At 61.4% G+C, this 21,323-nt stretch overlaps 1 protein-coding gene and 1 non-coding gene across 2 annotated transcripts in view; both read left to right on the top strand.

The window, feature by feature from the left end:
• ncapd2 (non-SMC condensin I complex, subunit D2) overlaps nt 1–21,323 on the top strand; it is a 175,117-nt gene that overhangs the window by 79,009 nt on the left and 74,785 nt on the right. The window contains exons 14-15 of the mRNA XM_063039703.1: nt 10,370–10,500; nt 10,642–10,833. Coding sequence (XP_062895773.1) covers nt 10,370–10,500; nt 10,642–10,833 — 323 coding nt within the window. The remainder of the gene's footprint in view (nt 1–10,369; nt 10,501–10,641; nt 10,834–21,323) is intronic.
• Nucleotides 5,894–6,201, top strand: LOC134341783 (small nucleolar RNA U85). Its single transcript, XR_010016861.1, has one exon. It is a non-coding gene; the product is annotated as a small nucleolar RNA U85 (small nucleolar RNA).

The following is a 21,323-nucleotide window of genomic DNA, read 5'->3' as shown; positions in this document are numbered from 1 at the left end:
CCTCCACACCGTCCCATCACACACTCCCGGGGTCAGACACACAGAGTGAATCTCCCTCCACACCGTCCCATCACACACTCCCGGGGTCAGACACACAGAGTGAATCTCCCTCCGCACCGTCCCATCACACACTCCCGGGGTCAGACACAGAGTGAATCTCCCTCCACACCGTCCCATCACACACTCCCGGGGTCAGACACACAGAGTGAATCTCCCTCCACACCGTCCCATCACACACTCCCGGGGTCAGACACAGAGTGAATCTCCCTCCACACCGTCCCATCACACACTCCCGGGGTCAGACACACAGAGTGAATCTCCCTCCACACCGTCCCATCACACACTCCCGGGGTCAGACACAGAGTGAATCTCCCTCCACACCGTCCCATCACACACTCCCGGGGTCAGACACAGAGTGAATCTCCCTCCACACCGTCCCATCACACACTCCCGGGGTCAGACACACAGAGTGAATCTCCCTCCACACCGTCCCATCACACACTCCCGGGGTCAGACACACAGAGTGAATCTCCCTACACACCGTCCCATCACACACTCCCGGGGTCAGACACAGAGTGAATCTCCCTCCACACCATCCCATCACACACTCCCGGGGTCAGACACAGAGTGAATCTCCCTCCACACCGTCCCATCACACACTCCCGGGGTCAGACACACAGAGTGAATCTCCCTCCACACCGTCCCATCACACACTCCCGGGGTCAGACACAGAGTGAATCTCCCTCCACACCGTCCCATCACACACTCCCGGGGTCAGACACACAGAGTGAATCTCCCTCCACACCGTCCCATCACACACTCCCGGGGTCAGACACAGAGTGAATCTCCCTCCACACCGTCCCATCACACACTCCCGGGGTCAGACACAGAGTGAATCTCCCTCCACACCGTCCCATCACACACTCCCGGGGTCAGACACACAGAGTGAATCTCCCTCCACACCGTCCCATCACACACTCCCGGGGTCAGACACACAGAGTGAATCTCCCTCCACACCGTCCCATCACACACTCCCGGAGTCAGACACACAGAGTGAATCTCCCTCCACACCGTCCCATCACACACTCCCGGGGTCAGACACACAGAGTGAATCTCCCTCCACACCGTCCCATCACACACTCCCGGGGTCAGACACACAGAGTGAATCTCCCTCCACACCGTCCCATCACACACTCCCGGGGTCAGACACACAGAGTGAATCTCCCTCCACACCGTCCCATCACACACTCCCGGGGTCAGACACACAGAGTGAATCTCCCTCCACACCGTCCCATCACACACTCCCGGGGTCAGACACACAGAGTGAATCTCCCTCCACACCGTCCCATCACACACTCCCGGGGTCAGACACACAGAGTGAATCTCCCTCCACACCGTCCCATCACACACTCCCGGGGTCAGACACACAGAGTGAATCTCCCTCCACACCGTCCCATCACACACTCCCGGGGTCAGACACAGAGTGAATCTCCCTCCACACCGTCCCATCACACACTCCCGGGGTCAGACACACAGAGTGAATCTCCCTCCACACCGTCCCATCACACACTCCCGGGGTCAGACACACAGAGTGAATCTCCCTCCGCACCGTCCCATCACACACTCCCGGGGTCAGACACAGAGTGAATCTCCCTCCACACCGTCCCATCACACACTCCCGGGGTCAGACACACAGAGTGAATCTCCCTCCACACCGTCCCATCACACATCCCGGGGTCAGACACAGAGTGAATCTCCCTCCACACCGTCCCATCACACACTCCCGGGGTCAGACACATCACACACTCCCGGGGTCAGAGTGAATCTCCCTCCACACCGTCCCATCACACACTCCCGGGGTCAGACACACAGAGTGAATCTCCCTCCACACCGTCCCATCACACACTCCCGGGGTCAGACACACAGAGTGAATCTCCCTCCACACCGTCCCATCACACACTCCCGGGGTCAGACACACAGAGTGAATCTCCCTCCACACCGTCCCATCACACACTCCCGGGGTCAGACACAGAGTGAATCTCCCTCCACACCGTCCCATCACACACTCCCGGGGTCAGACACACAGAGTGAATCTCCCTCCACACCGTCCCATTCACACACTCAGACACACAGAGTGAATCTCCCTCCACACCGTCCCATCACACACTCCCGGGGTCAGACACAGAGTGAATCTCCCTCCACACCGTCCCATCACACACTCCCGGGGTCAGACACAGAGTGAATCTCCCTCCACACCGTCCCATCACACACTCCCGGGGTCAGACACACAGAGTGAATCTCCCTCCACACCCGACCCATCACACACTCCCGGGGTCAGACACACAGAGTGAATCTCCCTCCACACCATCCCATCACACACTCCCGGGGTCAGACACAGTGTGAATCTCCCTCCACACCGTCCCATCACACACTCCCGGGGTCAGACACACAGAGTGAATCTCCCTCCACACCGTCCCATCACACACTCCCGGGGTCAGACACAGAGTGAATCTCCCTCCGCACCGTCCCATCACACACTCCCGGGGTCAGACACACAGAGTGAATCTCCCTCTACACCGTCCCATCACACACTCCCGGGGTGAGACACAGAGTGAATCTCCCTCCACACCGTCCCATCACACACTCCCGGGGTCAGACACAGAGTGAATCTCCCTCCACACCGTCCCATCGCACACTCCCGGGGTCAGACACACAGAGTGAATCTCCCTCCACACCGTCCCATCACACACTCCCGGGGTCAGACACACAGAGTTAATCTCCCTCCACACCGTCCCATCACACACTCCCGGGGTCAGACACACAGAGTGAATCTCCCTCCACACCATCCCATCACACACTCCCGGGGTCAGACACAGAGTGAATCTCCCTCCACACCGTCCCATCGCACACTCCCGGGGTCAGACACACAGAGTGAATCTCCCTCCACACCGTCCCATCGCACACTCCCGGGGTCAGACACACAGAGTGAATCTCCCTCCACACCGTCCCATCACACACTCCCGGGGTCAGACACACAGAGTTAATCTCCCTCCACACCGTCCCATCACACACTCCCGGGGTCAGACACACAGAGTGAATCTCCCTCCACACCATCCCATCACACACTCCCGGGGTCAGACAGACAGAGTGAATCTCCCTCCAGACCGTCCCATCACACACTCCCGGGGTCAGACACACAGAGTGAATCTCCCTCCACACCGTCCCATCACACACTCCCGGGGTCAGACACACAGAGTGAATCTCCCTCCACACTGTCCCATCACACACTCCCGGGGTCAGACACAGAGTGAATCTCCCTCCACACCGTCCCATCGCACACTCCCGGGGTCAGACACACAGAGTGAATCTCCCTCCACACCGTCACATCACACACTCCCGGGGTCAGACACACAGAGTGAATCTCCCTCCACACCGTCGCATCACACTCTCCCGGGTTAAACAGAGAGTGAATCTTTCTCCGCACCGTCCCATCACACACTCCTGGGGTCAGACAGAGAGTGAAGCTCCTTCCACACTGTCCCATCACACACTCCCGGGGTCAGACACAGAGTGAAACTCCCTCCACACCGTCCCATCACACACTCCCGGGGTCAGACACAGAGTGAATCTCCCTCCACACTGTCCCATCACACACTCCCGGGGTCAGACACAGAGTGAATCTCCCTCCACACCGTCCCATCACACACTCCCGGGGTCAGACACACAGAGTGAATCTCCCTCCACACTGTCCCATCACACACTCCCGGGGTCAGACACAGAGTGAATCTCCCTCCACACCGTCCCATCGCACACTCCCGGGGTCAGACACACAGAGTGAATCTCCCTCCACACCGTCCCATCACACACTCCCGGGGTCAGACACACAGAGTGAATCTCCCTCCACACCGTCCCATCACACACTCCCGGGGTCAGACACACAGAGTGAATCTCCCTCCACACCGTCCCATCACACACTCCCGGGGTCAGACACAGAGTGAATCTCCCTCCACACCGTCCCATCACACACTCCCGGGGTCAGACACAGAGTGAATCTCCCTCCACACCATCCCATCACACACTCCCGGGATCAGACACAGAGTGAATCTCCCTCCACACCGTCCCATCACACACTCCCGTGGTCAGACACAGAGTGAATCTCCCTCCACACCGTCCCATCACACACTCCTGGGGTCAGACAGAGAGTGAATCTCCCTCCACACCGTCCCATCACACACTCCCGGGGTCAGACACAGAGTGAATCTCCCTCCACACCGTCCCATCACACACTCCCGGGGTCAGACACAGAGTGAATCTCCCTCCACACCGTCCCATCACACACTCCCGGGGTCAGACACACAGAGTGAATCTCCCTCCACACCGTCCCATCACACACTCCCGGGGTCAGACACAGAGTGAATCTCCCTCCACACCGTCCCATCACACCCACCCGAGGTCAGACACACAGTGAATCTCCCTCCACACCGTCCCATCACACACTCCCGGGGTCAGACACAGAGTGAATCTCCCTCCGCACCGTCCCATCACACACTCCCGGGGTCAGACACACAGAGTGAATCTCCCTCCACACCGTCCCATCACACACTCCCGGGGTCAGACACAGAGTGAATCTCCCTCCACACCGTCCCATCACACACTCCCGGGGTCAGACACAGAGTGAATCTCCCTCCACACCGTCCCATCACACGCTCCCGGGGTCAGACACACAGAGTGAATCTCCCTCCACACTGTCCCATCACACACTCCCGGGGTCAGACACAGAGTGAATCTCCCTCCACACCGTCCCATCGCACACTCCCGGGGTCAGACACACAGAGTGAATCTCCCTCCACACCGTCCCATCACACACTCCCGGGGTCAGACACAGAGTGAATCTCCCTCCACACCGTCCCATCACACACTCCCGGGGTCAGACACACAGAGTGAATCTCCCTCTACACCGTCCCATCACACACTCCCGGGGTCAGACACACAGAGTGAATCTCCCTCCACACCGTCCCATCACACACTCCCGGGGTCAGACACACAGAGTGAATCTCCCTCCACACTGTCCCATCACACACTCCCGGGGTCAGACACAGAGTGAATCTCCCTCCACACCGTCCCATCACACACTCCCGGGGTCAGACACACAGAGTGAATCTCCCTCCACACCGTCCGATCACACACTCCCGGGGTCAGACACAGAGTGAATCTCCCTCCACACCGTCCCATCACACACTCCCGGGGTCAGACACAGAGTGAATCTCCCTCCACACCGTCCCATCGCACACTCCCGGGGTCAGACACACAGAGTGAATCTCCCTCCACACCGTCCCATCACACACTCCCGGGGTCAGACACAGAGTGAATCTCCCTCTACACCGTCCCATCACACACTCCCGGGGTCAGACACACAGAGTGAATCTCCCTCCACACCGTCCCATCACACACTCCCGGGGTCAGACACACAGAGTGAATCTCCCTCCACACCGTCCCATCACACACTCCCGGGGTCAGACACACAGAGTGAATCTCCCTCCACACACTCCCATCACACACTCCCGGGGTCAGACACACAGAGTGAATCTCCCTCCACACCGTCCCATCACACACTCCCGGGGTCAGACACAGAGTGAATCTCCCTCCACACCGTCCCATCACACACTCCCGGGGTCAGACACACAGAGTGAATCTCCCTCCACACACTCCCATCACACACTCCCGGGGTCAGACACACAGAGTGAATCTCCCTCCACACCGTCCATTCACACACTCCCGACGTCAGACACAGAGAGAATCTCCTTCTGCACCGTAAGCAGGTGTGCATTCGAGGCACCCAGAGAAGGTTTCGGGAACTGTGGGGGTGGTGAGCGGGTGGGCTGTGTTGCGAAGGGCCACGTGATGATACAAAGGCGAGTGTGACTCTCTGGCGACAAGGACCAGGCTGGCCCCCCGAGCTCGGGCGGTCCGTAATCTTGGTGGGCGTGTCCGAGACCCGCACGCTCGCTGTAAGGCCGGACCAACAGCAGGACCCCGCGCCCGGCGACTGCGACGAGGGGCTGTGGGGAGAGTCACCCCGGCAACGATCGGGAGCAGGGCGCGGACACGGGGGCGGGGAATGGGGGGGGTGTCGAGATCGGGCTGGTCTGACCTGGGACTTGCCGGAGAGGTTGATCGCACATCTTTGGTAATCTGATGGCCGTCGGGTGCTGGTGGAGGGTGATAGGGAGGTGGTGGGAGAGCAGGTCTGCACCACAGGGCGTGTCTCATCTCTGATTCTTATCCTCTTCCCCTGTCTCTCCTCCACTCACCCCTTTTGTCCCCACCTCCCTCCCCTTCCTTTCCCTCCCCGTCCCCTTCCCCTCTCCCCTCCCCTTCCCTCCCCGTCCCCTCTCCCCTCCCCGTCCCCTCTCCCCTCCCCTTCCCCTCCCCCCTCCCCTCCCTCCCCGTCCCCTCTCCCCTCCCCGTCCCCTCTCCCCTCCCCTTCCCTCCCCGTCCCCTCTCCCCTCCCCTTCCTTCCCTGTCCCTTCTCCCCTCCCCTTCCCTCCCCGTCCCCTCTCCCCTCCCCTTCCCTCCCCGTCCCCTCTCCCCTCCCCTTCCCTCCCCGTCCCCTCTCCCCTCCCCGTCCCCTCTCCCCTCCCCGTCCCCTCTCCCCTCCCCTTCCCTCCCCGTCCCCTCTCCCCTCCCCTTCCTTCCCTGTCCCTTCTCCCCTCCCCTTCCCTCCCCGTCCCCTCTCCCCTCCCCTTCCCTCCCCGTCCCCTCTCCCCTCCCCTTCCCTCCCCGTCCCCTCTCCCCTCCCCTTCCCTCCCCGTCCCCTCTCCCCTCCCCTTCCCTCCCCGTCCCCTCTCCCCTCCCCGTCCCCTCTCCCCTCCCCTTCCCTCCCCGTCCCCTCTCCCCTCCCCTTCCTTCCCTGTCCCTTCTCCCCTCCCCTTCCCTCCCCGTCCCCTCTCCCCTCCCCTTCCCTCCCCGTCCCCTCTCCCCTCCCCGTCCCCTCTCCCCTCCCCTTCCCTCCCCGTCCCCTCTCCCCTCCCCTTCCCTCCCCGTCCCCTCTCCCCTCCCCTTCCCTCCCCGTCCCCTCTCCCCTCCCCTTCCCTCCCCGTCCCCTCTCCCCTCCCCGTCCCCTCTCCCCTCCCCTTCCCTCCCCGTCCCCTCTCCCCTCCCCTTCCTTCCCTGTCCCTTCTCCCCTCCCCTTCCCTCCCCGTCCCCTCTCCCCTCCCCTTCCCTCCCCGTCCCCTCTCCCCTCCCCTCCCCTCCCCCTCCCCTCTCCCCTCCCCGTCCCCTCTCCCCTCCCCTTCCCTCCCCGTCCCCTCTCCCCTCCCCTTCCCTCCCCGTCCCCTCTCCCCTCCCCTTCCCTCCCCGTCCCCTCTCCCCTCCCCGTCCCCTCTCCCCTCCCCTTCCTTCCCCGTCCCCTCTCCCCTCCCCTTCCTTCCCTGTCCCTTCTCCCCTCCCCTTCCCTCCCCGTCCCCTCTCCCCTCCCCTTCCCTCCCCGTCCCCTCTCCCCTCCCCTTCCCTCCCCGTCCCCTCTCCCCTCCCCGTCCCCTCTCCCCTCCCCTTCCCCTCCCCGTCCCCTCTCCCCTCCCCTTCCTTCCCTGTCCCTTCTCCCCTCCCCTTCCCTCCCCGTCCCCTCCCCCTCCCCGTCCCCTCTCCCCTCCCCTTCCTTCCCTGTCCCTTCTCCCCTCCCCCCGTCCCCTCTCCCCTCCCCTTCCTTCCCTGTCCCTTCTCCCCTCCCCTTCCCTCCCCGTCCCCTCTCCCCTCCCCTTCCTTCCCTGTCCCTTCTCCCCTCCCCTTCCCTCCCCGTCCCCTCTCCCCTCCCCGTCCCCTCTCCCCTCCCCTTCCTTCCCCGTCCCCTCTCCCCTCCCCTTCCCTCCCCGTCCCTTCTCCCCTCCCCTTCCCTCCCCGTCCCCTCTCCCCTCCCCTTCCTTCCTTCCCTGTCCCTTCTCCCCTCCCCTCTCCCCTCCCCGTCCCCTCTCCCCTCCCCTTCCTTCCCCTTCCCCTCCCCTTCCTCCCTCCCCTGTCCCTTCTCCCCTCCCCTTCCCTCCCCGTCCCCTCTCCCCTCCCCTTCCTTCCCTGTCCCTTCTCCCCTCCCCTTCCCTCCCCGTCCCCTCTCCCCTCCCCTTCCTTCCCTGTCCCTTCTCCCCTCCCCGTCCCCTCTCCCCTCCCCGTCCCCTCTCCCCTCCCCTTCCTTCCCTGTCCCTTCTCCCCTCCCCTTCCCTCCCCGTCCCCTCTCCCCTCCCCTTCCTTCCCTGTCCCTTCTCCCCTCCCCTTCCCTCCCCGTCCCCTCTCCCCTCCCCGTCCCTTCTCCCCTCCCCGTCCCCTCTCCCCTCCCCTTCCTTCCCTGTCCCTTCTCCCCTCCCCTTCCCTCCCCGTCCCCTCTCCCCTCCCCTTCCTTCCCTGTCCCTTCTCCCCTCCCCTTCCCTCCCCGTCCCCTCTCCCCTCCCCGTCCCCTCTCCCCTCCCCTTCCTTCCCCGTCCCCTCTCCCCTCCCCTTCCCTCCCCGTCCCTTCTCCCCTCCCCTTCCCTCCCCGTCCCCTCTCCCCTCCCCTTCCTTCCCTGTCCCTTCTCCCCTCCCCGTCCCCTCTCCCCTCCCCGTCCCCTCTCCCCTCCCCTTCCTTCCCTGTCCCTTCTCCCCTCCCCTTCCCTCCCCGTCCCCTCTCCCCTCCCCTTCCTTCCCTGTCCCTTCTCCCCTCCCCTTCCCTCCCCGTCCCCTCTCCCCTCCCCGTCCCCTCTCCCCTCCCCTTCCTTCCCCGTCCCCTCTCCCCTCCCCTTCCCTCCCCGTCCCTTCTCCCCTCCCCTTCCCTCCCCATCCCCTCTCCCCTCCCCTTCCTTCCCTGTCCCTTCTCCCCTCCCCGTCCCCTCTCCCCTCCCCGTCCCCTCTCCCATCCCCTTCCTTCCCCGTCCCCTCTCCCCTCCCCTTCCTTCCCTGTCCCTTCTCCCCTCCCCTTCCCTCCCCGTCCCTTCTCCCCTCCCCTTCCCTCCCCGTCCCCTCTCCCCTCCCCTTCCTTCCCTGTCCCTTCTCCCCTCCCCTTCCCTCCCCGTCCCCTCTCCCCTCCCCGTCCCCTCTCCCATCCCCTTCCTTCCCCGTCCCCTCTCCCCTCCCCTTCCTTCCCCGTCCCCTCTCCCCTCCCCTTCCCTCCCCGTCCCTTCTCCCCCTCCCCTTCCCTCCCCGTCCCCTCTCCCCTCCCCTTCCTTCCCTGTCCCTTCTCCCCTCCCCGTCCCCTCTCCCCTCCCCGTCCCCTCTCCCATCCCCTTCCTTCCCCGTCCCCTCTCCCCTCCCCTTCCTTCCCCGTCCCCTCTCCCCTCCCCTTCCTTCCCCGTCCCCTCTCCCCTCCCCTTCCTTCCCCCCCTCTCCCCTCCTCTCTCTGTCCCTCCCCTTCCCTTCCTGACCGTCTCTTCCCCTCCCCTCTGCGATCCTCTCCCTCCCCTTCCCTCTCTGACGCTCTGCTCCCCTCCCCTCTCCTCTCCATTCCCTTCCCTCCCTGTCCCCTCTCCCCTCCCGTCTCCTCTCCCCTCCCGTCTCCTCTCCCCTCCCGTCTCTGTCCCTCTCCTTCCCTCCCCTTCCCTTCCTGACCCTCTCCTCCCCTCCCCTCTCCGATCCTCTCCCTCCCCTTCCCTCTCTGACCCTCTCCCCTCCCCTTCCCTCCCCGTCCCCTCTCCCCTCCCCTCTCTGTCCCTCCCCTTCCCTTCTTGACCGTCTCCTCCCCTCCCCTCTCCGATCCTCTCCCTCCCCTTCCCTCTCTGACCCTCTCCCCTCCCCTTCCCTCCCTGTCCCCAACCCCTCCCCTCTCCGATCCTCTCCCTCCCCTTTCTTCTCCGTTCCCTCTCCCCTCCCCTTCCCTCCCCATCCCCTCTCCCCTCCCCTTCCCCTCTCCCCTCCCCTTCCCTCCCCGTCCCTTCTCCCCTCCCCTTCCCCCGTCCCCTCTCCCCTCCCCTTCCCCCGTCCCCTCTCCCCTCCCCTTCCCCCCGTCCCCTCTCCCCTCCCCTCCCCTTCCCCTCTCCCCTCCCCGTCCCCTCTCCCCTCCCCTTCCCTCCCCTTCCCTTCCCTCCCTTTCCCTTCTCCCCTCCCTTTCCCTCCCCGTCCCCTCTCCCCTCCCCTTCCTTCCCTGTCCCCTCTCCCCTCCCCTTCCTCCTCCGTCCCCTCTCCCCTCCCCTTCCCTCCCTGTCCCCTCTCCCCTCCTCTCCCCTTTCCTTTCCATTCCCTTCCCTCCCCGACCCCCCCTCTTCTTCGCTCTGTCCCCCCTTCCTTATCTGTGCCCCCTCCCTCCTTCCCCCTGCCCCCCTCTATATCCCTCTCCATCCCCCCCTTCCCTCTGTCTCCTCCCTCCTTCCCTCTCTGCCCTCCCTGCATTGCCCACCTCTGCCCTCTGTGTCAGACAAGCTGTCCGCCTGGCCCGGGAGGGCAGGGAGCTATTCGCGGATGAGCCCCCCTTCCTGGCCCCTGATCCAGATGGCGCAGGGAGCGAGGAGGATGCCCTTCTCCGAGTGCTGGAGACCTGCCTCACAGGTGAGAGCGAGGGGGAGCGCGGTGTGACGAGAGGGAGCGGGAGTGGGGAAGAACGGCGGGGGGGGTTACAGGCTGAGAGTGAGTGAGGGGGTGAGATAGTGATTCCCCTCACCTGTCCGATTTCCCCCCCACCCCCCACAGGTCCCGGCACGGACAGGGTCTCCGAATCGTACTGCCCGCCCCCAGACGCCGAGCAGGAGACGGGGGGAGCCTCCTCGCTGGCCCGCCAGGAGGTCCTGGTGCAGTACCTGCGGGACACGCTGACCTTCGGCGAGAAGATTCAGGGCGCCATCGACGTCGTCTGCAAACTGCTGGGCTCCAAGAACCCCTCTGGTAAGCTGGGGCAGGGGCGAGTGGGAGCGGTGGGGGGGGCGCTGAGAGAACTGTGTGCAGTTCCGGTCGGCCGGCCCGGGGACAGTGGGGAGTGCTGAGGGACAGGGGGACCTCGGTGTACGAGGGTGGGACACACACCGTGATGGGTGGGGAGTGTCGAGGGACAGGGGGACCTCGGTGTACGAGGATTGGACACACAACGTGAACGGTGGGGAGTGTTGAGGGACAGGGGGACCTCGGTGTACGAGGGTAGGACACACACGGGGAATGGTGGGGAGGGTCGAGGGACAGGAGGACCTCGGTGTACGAGGGTAGGACACACACCGTGAAGGGTGGGAAGTGTTGAGGGACAGGGGGACCTTGGTGTACAAGGGTAGGCCACACACTGTGAATGGTGGTGCGTGTCGAGGGACAGAGGGACCACGGTGTATAAGTGTAGGGGACACACACCGTGAACGGTGGGGAGTGTCGAGGGACAGAGGGACCTCGGTGTACGAGGGTAGGGGACACACATCGTGAACGGTGGGGAGTGTCGAGGGACAGAGGGACCTCGGTGTACGAGGGTAGGGGAGACACACCGTGAAGGGTGGGGAGTGTCGAGGGACAGAGGGACCTCGGTGTACGAGGGTAGGTCACACACCATGAAGGGTGGGGAGTGTCGAGGGACAGAGGGACCTCGGTGTACGAGGGTAGGTCACACACTATGAAGGGTGGGGAGTGTCGAGGGACAGAGGGACTACCGTGTACGAGGGTAGGTCACACACCGTGAAGGGTGGGGAGTGTCGAGGGACAGAGAGGCCTCGGTGTACGAGGGTAGGACACACACTGTGAACGGTGGGGAGTGTCGAGGGTAGGACACTCACTGTGAACAGTGGGGAGTGTCGAGGGTAGGACACTCACTGTGATAACGGAGGTGTTTGTTCGTTCTCAATCAGGAGTCGGGACGTCCCGTTACGAGACGTTGGAGAGGCTGCACTGTGAGAGCAGTTTGTGCAGTTCGGTGTTCGAGGGTAGGGGAGACACACACTGTGAACGGTGGGGAGTGTCGAGGGTAGGACACACACTGTGAACGGTGGGGAGTGTCGAGGGTAGGACACTCACTGTGATAACGGAGGCATTTGTCTGTTCTCAATCAGGAGTCGGGACGTCCCGTTACGAGACGTCGGAGAGGCCGCACTGTGAGAGCAGTTTGTGCAGTTCGGTGTACGAGGGTAGGGGACACACACCGTGAACAGTGGGGAGTGTCGAGGGTAGGACACTCACTGTGAACAGTGGGGAGTGTCGGAGTGTCGAGGGTAGGACACTCACTGTGATAAAGGAGGTGTTTGTTCGTTCTCAATCAGGAGTCGGGACGTCCCGTTACGAGACGTCGGAGAGGCCGCACTGTGAGAGCAGTTTGTGCAGTTCGGTGTACGAGGGTAGGGGAGACACACCGTGAACGGTGGGGAGTGTCGAGGGTAGGACACTCACTGTGAACAGTGGGGAGTGTCGAGGGTAGGACACTCACTGTGAACAGTGGGGAGTGTCGAGGGTAGGACACTCACTGTGAACAGTGGGGAGTGTTGAGGGTAGGACACTCACTGTGATAACGGAGGCGTTTGTCTGTTCTCAATCAGGAGTCGGGACGTCCCGTTACGAGACGTCGGAGAGGCCGCACTGTGAGAGCAGTTTGTGCAGTTCGGTGTACGAGGGTAGGACACACACTGTGAACGGTGGGGAGTGTCGAGGGTAGGACACTCACTGTGATAACGGAGGCGTTTGTCTGTTCTCCATCAGGAGTCGGGACATCCCGTTACGAGACGTCGGAGAGGCCGCACTGTGAGAGCAGTTTGTGCAGTTCGGTGTACGAGGGTAGGGGAGACACACACTGTGAACGGTGGGGAGTGTCGAGGGTAGGACACTCACTGTGATAACGGAGCGTTTGTTCGTTCTCAATCAGGAGTCGGGACGTCCCGTTACGAGACGTTGGAGAGGCCGCACTGTGAGAGCAGTTTGTGCAGTTCGGTGTCAAGGGTAGGGGAGACACACCGTGAACGGTTGGGAGTGTCGAGGGTAGGACACTCACTGTGAACAGTGGGGAGTGTCAAGGGTAGGACACTCACTGTGATAACGGAGGTGTTTGTTCGTTCTCAATCAGGAGTCGGGACGTCCCGTTACGAGACGTCGGAGAGGCCGCACTGTGAGAGCAGTTTGTGCAGTTCGGTGTACGAGGGTAGGGGAGACACACCGTGAACGGTGGGGAGTGTCGAGGGTAGGACACTCACTGTGATAACGGAGGTGTTTGTTCGTTCTCAATCAGGAGTCGGGACGTCCCGTTACGAGACGTTGGAGAGGCCGCACTGTGAGAGCAGTTTGTGCAGTTCGGTGTTCGAGGGTAGGGGAGACACACCGTGAACGGTGGGGAGTGTCGAGGGTAGGACACTCACTGTGAACAGTGGGGAGTGTCGAGGGTAGGACACTCACTGTGATAATGGAGGTGTTTGTTCGTTCTCAATCAGGAGTCGGGACTTCCCGTTACGAGACGTCGGAGAGGCCGCACTGTGAGAGCAGTTTGTGCAGTTCGGTGTACGAGGGTAGGGGAGACACACCGTGAACGGTGGGGAGTGTCGAGGGTAGGACACTCACTGTGATAATGGAGGCGTTTGTTCGTTCTCAATCAGGAGTCGGGACGTCCCGTTACGAGACGTTGGAGAGGCCGCACTGTGAGAGCAGTTTGTGCAGTTCGGTGTACGAGGGTAGGGGAGACACACCGTGAACGGTGGGGAGTGTCGAGGGTAGGACACTCACTGTGATAATGGAGGCGTTTGTTCGTTCTCAATCAGGAGTCGGGACGTCCCGTTACGAGACGTTGGAGAGGCCGCACTGTGAGAGCAGTTTGTGCAGTTCGGTGTACGAGGGTAGGGGACACACACTGTGAACGGTTGGGAGTGTCGAGGGTAGGACACTCACTGTGAACAGTGGGGAGTGTCGAGGGTAGGACACTCACTGTGATAACGGAGGTGTTTGTTCGTTCTCAATCAGGAGTCGGGACGTCCCGTTACGAGACGTTGGAGAGGCCGCACTGTGAGAGCAGTTTGTGCAGTTCGGTGTTCGAGGGTAGGGGAGACACACCGTGAACGGTGGGGAGTGTCGAGGGTAGGACACTCACTGTGAACAGTGGGGAGTGTCGAGGGTAGGACACTCACTGTGATAATGGAGGTGTTTGTTCGTTCTCAATCAGGAGTCGGGACGTCCCGTTACGAGACGTCGGAGAGGCCGCACTGTGAGAGCAGTTTGTGCAGTTCGGTGTACGAGGGTAGGGGAGACACACCGTGAACGGTGGGGAGTGTCGAGGGTAGGACACTCACTGTGATAATGGAGGCGTTTGTTCGTTCTCAATCAGGAGTCGGGACGTCCCGTTACGAGACGTTGGAGAGGCCGCACTGTGAGAGCAGTTTGTGCAGTTCGGTGTACGAGGGTAGGGGAGACACACCGTGAACGGTGGGGAGTGTCGAGGGTAGGACACTCACTGTGATAATGGAGGCGTTTGTTCGTTCTCAATCAGGAGTCGGGACGTCCCGTTACGAGACGTTGGAGAGGCCGCACTGTGAGAGCAGTTTGTGCAGTTCGGTGTACGAGGGTAGGGGACACACACTGTGAACGGTTGGGAGTGTCGAGGGTAGGACACTCACTGTGAACAGTGGGGAGTGTCGAGGGTAGGACACTCACTGTGATAACGGAGGTGTTTGTTCGTTCTCAGTCAGGAGTCGGGACGTCCCGTTACGAGACGTCGGAGAGGCCGCACTGTGAGAGCAGTTTGTGCAGTTTGGGTTGCCCAGTCACAGGACGGGTGGAATTAACCCGGAGAGCACGCGGTGCACGTTACCGGGACCGGAGTGATTGATTTATAACCGGAGGCCGGTCAGGGCTGGGGCAAGGGAGGCTGCGACGTGACCTGACAGGTTTATAAAACCACGAGGGTTACCGATGAGGTGGACGGTCCGGACTTTCTCCCCCCGGGTCGGGGAGTGGAAAACCGGAGGGGACAGAGTGTCGGATCAGATCATTGCGCAGTAACTCGAGGTAGAGCAAGGTAAGGCGGTAACAGGACGCAGAGCAAAGTGTCTACAGTTACGGAGAGAGTGCAGGGCAGGCGGACCATAAGGTGTCAGGAGTCACGACGAGGTAGATCGTGAGGTCAGGAGCCTATCTGATCGTCAGAGGGGACTTCACGAAGCAACTGAAGCTCATTCACCCAAAAACACATAACATACCGACATCCGAGTATCTACAAGACAGTGAACAAATTAAAATTAAATCACCATCACTGCTGTCCGATATCTCGGCGGCCCAATAACAAGTAACGGCGGGAGCAACACAGTTACCAAATACAGAATAGCAATGGCGGAAGAAGCTCTCCAGAAAATGAGGACCTTGTTAGCAGACAGAAAGATGAGCACGTACACTGAAGACAGAATACTGCAGTGCTGAATTTATTCTATCCTGACTGATGGAAGTGAATGCTGGACCATTTCCCCAGCAATGGAAAAGAGACGAGAAGCGGCTGAATTATGGTTCGACAGGAGAATCTTAAAAATATCACGGACCCGTCAAATGAAAAAGTTCTCCGAAGTGCCCAAGCAGTTAGAACGCTCGTACCAACAATAAGATTAGATTATGAGGACACTCAGTCCTCGTTTATTGTCATTTAGAAAATGATACAACGTTCCTCCAGAATGATATCACAAGAAACACAGGACAAACCAAGACTAAAGCTGACAAAACCACATAATTATAACATATAGTTACAACAGTGCAAAGCAATACTGTAATTTGATAAAGAGCAGACCATGGGCACGGTAAAAAAAAAGTCTCGAAGTCCCGATAGCCTCATCATCTCACGCAGGCGGTAGAAGGGAGAAACTCTCCCCGCCATGAACCTCCAATCGCCGACAACTTGCCGATGAAGCACCCCACCGCAGCGGACTCTTGAGTCCGTCCGAAAACTTCGAGCCTCCGACTAGCCCTCCGACATCGAGCACCATCCTCTGCCGAGCGTTTTGACCCCGCCCCGGCCACCGAGCAACGAGCAAAGCCGAGGACTCGGGGCCTTCCCCTCCGGAGATTCCCGACCGCACAGTAGCAGTGGCAGCGAGACCGGGCATTTCAGAAGTTTCACCAGATGTTCCCCAGTGCTCTCACGTCCGTCTCCATCAAATCAGGATTGTGCACGGCCACCCTACTTGACAGATAACAGGCATCACCACCGGAGTGGCCGCTGCGAGCTGCGTCACACCGCCATATTCTCTGAAAGACAATGCAGATTCCTGGTACGCGTCATGCGGCAAGACGAACGAGAAAAACTCATACTCTGGAAAGATCGAGGGGAAAAATCCTGCAGGAAGCCCTCGGCTTATGGACATCGAAAGCCGGGGAGGGCCGTGTACGCTGGCCGGCACCCCCCGTTCCTGAAGCCGGCGGCCAGCCGACGCTGAGGAAGAGGTTGTGCTCGCAGTGCGGTACTTCCATCCGGATTCAGAGATCGGAGGCGGTGCCCGCCCTAAAATTCCAGCTCTGCGCAGACACATCCGGAGACACACGGAAGGGGGCCCCGGAGAATGGGTGCCAGTTCGAATGTTAGAACCCCAAAATAAAAACTGATCATTCACCCTGACAATTCGGCATCACCCCCTCTCTCCTTCTCCCTTCTCTCTCCTTCTCCCCTCTCTCTCCTTCTCCCCCTCCCCTTCTCCCCTCTCCCCTCTCCCCTCTCTCCTTCTCCCCTCTCTCCTTCTCCCCTCTCTCCTTCTCCCCTCTCCCCTCTCCCCTCTCCCCTCTCTCCCCCACCCCTCCCTCCCCTCTCTCCCCCTCCCCTCCCTCCCCTCTCACCCCTCTCTCCCCCTCCCCTCTCTCCCTCCCCTCTCTCCCTCCCCTCTCTCCCTCCCTCTCCCTCTCCTTCTCCCCCTTCCCTCTCTCCCTCCCCTCTCTCCCTCCCCTCTCTCCCTCCCCTCTCTCCTTCTCCCCTCTCTCCTTCTCCCCTCTCTCCTTCTCCCCCTCTCCTTCTCCCCTCTCTCTCCCCCTCCCCTCCCTCCCCTCTCTCCCCTCCCTCCCCTCTCTCCCCTCTCTCCCTCCCCTCTCTCCCTCCCCCTCTCCCTCCCCCCTCTCCCTCTCCCTCTCCCTCTCCTTCTCCCCTCTTCCCTCTCTCCCTCCCCTCTCTCCCTCCCCTCTCTCCTCCCCTCCCTCCCTCCCCTCTCTCCTCCCCTCCCTCCCTCCCCTCTCTCCTCCTCTCTCTCCCTCCCCTCTCTCCCTCCCCTCTCTCCTTCTCCCCTCTCTCTCCCCCTCCCCTCTCTCCCCCTCCCCTCTCTCCCCCTCCCCTCCCTCCCCTCTCTCCCCCTCCACTCCCTCCCCTCTCTCCCTCCCCCTCTCCCTCTCCCTCTCCTTCTCCCCTCTTCCCTCTCTCCCTCCCCTCTCCCCTCTCCCCTCTCTCCCCCCTCTCCTTCTCCCCTCTCTCTCCCGCTCTCCTCTCTCCCCTCTCTCCCTCCCCTCTCTCCCCTCTCTCCCTCCCCTCTCTCCCCTCTCTCCCTCCCCTCTCTCCCCTCTCTCCCTCCCCTCTCTCCCTCCCCTCTCTCCCCCTCTCCCTCCCCCCTCTCCCTCTCCCTCTCCCTCTCCCTCTCCTTCTCCCCTCTTCCCTCTCTCCCTCCCCTCTCCCTCCCCTCTCTCCCTCCCCTCTCTCCCTCCCCTCTCTCCCTCCCCTCTCTCCCTCCCCTCTCTCCTCCCCTCCCTCCCCTCTCTCCCTCCCCTCTCTCCTTCTCCCCTCTCTCCTCCCCTCTCTCCTTCTCCCTTCTCCCCTCTCTCCTTCTCCCCTCTCTCCTTCTCCCTTCTCCCCTCTCTCCTTCTCCCTTCTCCCCTCTCTCCTTCTCCCCTCTCCCCCTCTCCCCCTCCCCCTCTCCCCTCTCCCCCTCTCCCATTCTCCCCTCTCCCCTTCTCCCCTCTCCCCTCTCCCCTCTCCACCTCTCTCCTCCCTCACCTCCCCTCCCCACCTCTCCCCTCTCCCCTTCTCCCCTCTCCCCTCTCCCCTTCTCCCCTCTCCCCTCTCTCCTTCTCCCCTCTCCCCTCTCTCCTTCTCCCCTCTCTCCTTCTCCCCTCTCTCCTTCTCCCCTCTCTCCTTCTCCCCTTCTCCCCTCTCCCCTTCTCCCCTCTCCCCTCTCCCCTCTCCCCTCTCCCCTTCTCCCCTCTCCCCTTCTCCCCTCTCCCCTTCTCCCCTCTCCCCTTCTCCCCTCTCCCCTTCTCCCCTTCTCCCCTTCTCCCCTCTCCCCTCTCCCCTTCTCCCCTCTCCCCTCTCCCCTTCTCCCCTTCTCCCCTCTCCCCTCTCCCCTCTCTCCTCTCTCCCCTCTCCCCTCTCTCCCCTCTCCCCTCTCCCCTCTCTCCCCTCTCCCCTCTCTCCTTCTCCCCTCTCCCCTCTCTCCCCTCTCCCCTCTCTCCCCTCTCTCCTCCCCCTCCCCTCTCTCCTCCCCCTCTCCCCTCTCGCCTCTCCCCTCTCTCCCCTCTCGCCTCTCTCCCCTCTCCCCTCTCTCCCCTCTCCCCTCTCTCCCCCCTCTCTCTCTGCCCTCTCTCTCCCCCTCCCCTCCCTCCCCACTCTCCCTCCCCCCTCTCTCTCCCCCTCCCCACTCTCCCTCCCCCCTCTCCCTCTCCCTCTCCTTCTCCCCCTCTCCGTCTCCCCTCTTCCCTCTCTCCCTCCCCTCTCTCCCTCCCCTCTCTCCCTCCCCTCTCTCCTCCCCTCTCTCCTTCTCCCCTCTCTCCTTCTCCCCTCTCTCCTTCTCCCCTCTCTCCTTCTCCCCTCTCTCCTTCCCCTCTCTCCTTCTCCCCTCTCTCCTTCTCCCTCTCTCCTTCTCCTTCTCCCCTCTCTCCCCTCTCTCCTCTCTCTCCTTCTCCCTTCTCCCCTCTCTCCTCCCCCTCTCCTTCTCCCCTCTCTCCTTCTCCCTCTCTCCTTCTCCTTCTCCTTCTCCTCTCTCTCCCCTCTCTCCCCTCTCTCCTTCTCCCTTCTCCCCTCTCTCCTTCTCCCCCCTCTCCTTCTCCCCTCTCTCCTTCTCCCCTCTCCCCTTCTCCCCTCTCCCCTTCTCCCCTCTCCCCTTCTCCCCACTCCCCTTCTCCCCACTCCCCTCTCTCCCCCCTCCCCTCTCTCCCCCTCCCCTCTCTCTCCCCCTCCCCTGTCTCCCCCTCCCCTCCCTCCCCACTCTCCCCTCTCTCCCTCCCCCCTCTCCTCCCCCTCTCTTTCTCCCTCTTCCCTCTCTCCCTCCCCTCTCTCCCTCCCCTCTCTCCCTCCCCTCTCTCCCTCCCCTCTCTCCCTCCCCTCTCTCCTCCCCTCTCTCCTTCCCCTCTCTCCTTCCCCTCTTTCCCTCCCCTCTCTCCTTCTCCCTTCTCCCCTCTCTCCTTCTCCCTTCTCCCCTCTCTCCTTCTCCCTTCTCCCCTCTCTCCTTCTCCCCTCTCCCCTTCTCCCCTCTCCCCTTCTCCCCTCTCCCCCTCCCCTCTCCCCCTCTCCCCTCTCTCCCCTCTCCCCTCTCTCCCCTCTCCCCTCTCCCCTCTCCCCTCTCCCCTCTCCCCTCTCTCCCCTCTCCCCTCTCCCCTTCTCCCCTCTCCCCTCTCTCCCCTCTCCCCTCTGTCCCCTCTCCCCTCTCTCCCCCCTCCTCCCCTCTCTCTCCCCTCCCCTCTCTCCCCCTCCCCTCTCTCCCCCTCCCCTCCCTCCCCTCTCTCCCCCTCCCCTCTCTCCCCCTCCCCTCCCTCCCCTCTCTCCCCTCTCCTTCTCCCCTCTCTCCTTCTCCCCTCTCTCCTTCTCCCCTCTCTCCTTCTCCCCTCTCTCCTTCTCCCCTTTCTCCCTCCCCTCCCTCTCTCCCCCTTCCTTTTCCCCCTTCCCTCTCTCCCCTACCTATCTCCCCCCACCCTCTACCTACTCCCCCTCCTCTTTCCCTCTCTCCTTCCCATCTCCCCTCCCCCCACCCTCTCACCCTCTCTTTCCCCATCGCCCCCCTCCCCTTGTCTCCCCGACAAACTCTTCCCCCACCGACCAGAGAAAGGGAGAGAGCACGCGCGATGCGCCAACTGGAGAGCCCCCAACCGCTGATCGGCTATTCCCGATGCTCCGTTTTCTCCTCCGAGGCCTCAGTCGATGGCACCGGCGCAGAATCGGCTCGTCCCCAGGGCCACGAGACCTCGGAGACCTGAAGGCGCGCTGGTCTTCCGGGCTGCTGCCACTTGGGTTATCGATAAGCAGCCGGTCGATGAGCCTGAGAGCGGGTCCCCGCGCTGCCGTGAACAGCCGAAGTCTGATTGCGGCTGTCGGTCAGGGCCTTCGACAGAACCCCATCCACCGTAAAAAGGAAAAGGAGACGTTAAGGGCAGAAATCCCCGCAGGTGAGCTCAGAGCAGTAGCTGCCTGTCGAGTGTCAGCATTCCTGCCCCCACTTCTCGTTTCCTCTTGCACGGGAGTTTCCAGGGGAAGTTTCCCAAAGTTTGTATCAACCTGGGTGAGGCCCAGATTGGAGTATCATGTGCAGTTTTTACAAACCCCGTTTCCAGAAAAGTTGGGATGTTTTCCAAAATGCAATAAAAACAAAAATCTGTGATATGTTAATTCACGTGAACCTTTAGTTAACTGACCAAAGTACAAAGAAAAGATTTTCAATAGTTTTACTGACCAACTTAATTGTATTTTGTAAAACACTCAACAAAAGTTGGGACAGAGGCATGTTTACCATTGTGTTACATCACCTTCCCTTTTAATAACACTTTTTAATCGTTTTGGAACTGAGGATACTAATTGTAGTAGGTTTGCAATTGGAAATTTTGTCCATTCTTGCTTGATATAAGACTTCAGCTGCTCAACAGTCCGTGGTCTCCGTTGTCTGATTCTCCTCTTCATGATGCGCCATACATTTTCAATAGGAGGTAGATCTGGACTGGCAGCAGGCCAGTCAAGCACACGCACTCTGTGTCGACAAAGCCACGCTGTTGTAGCCCGTGCAGAATGTGGTCTGGCATTGTGTTGCTGAAATAAGCATGGACGTCCCGGGAAGAGACATCACCTTGATGGTAACATATGTCTCTCTAAAATCCTAATATACGCCTCAGAGTCAATGGTACCTTCATATACATGCAACTCACTCATGCCGTGGGCACTGATGCACCCCCATACCATCACAGATGCTGGCTTTTGCACCTTTTGCTGATAACAATCTGGATGGTCGTTTTCATCTTTGGCACGGAGAACTCGACGCCCGTTTTTTCCGAAAACTAGCTGAAATGTGGACTCATCTGACCACATCACACGGTTCCACAGTCTTTCGGTCCATCTGAGATGAGCTCGGGCCCAGAGAACTGGCCAGCGTTTCTGCATAGAGTTGATGTGTGGCTTCCTCCTTGCGTAGTGCAGTTTCAAGTTGCATTTCTGGATGCAGCGACGGACTGTGTTGAGTGACAATGGTTTTCCGAAGTACTCCCGAGCCCAGGTGGCTATA

This window comes from Mobula hypostoma, unplaced genomic scaffold, assembly GCF_963921235.1.
Source record: "Mobula hypostoma unplaced genomic scaffold, sMobHyp1.1 scaffold_123, whole genome shotgun sequence".
In the NCBI taxonomy this organism is placed as follows: domain Eukaryota; kingdom Metazoa; phylum Chordata; class Chondrichthyes; order Myliobatiformes; family Myliobatidae; genus Mobula; species Mobula hypostoma.
The sequence above is the reverse complement of the archived record's forward strand: the minus strand, read 5'-3'. Positions and strand labels throughout refer to the sequence as shown.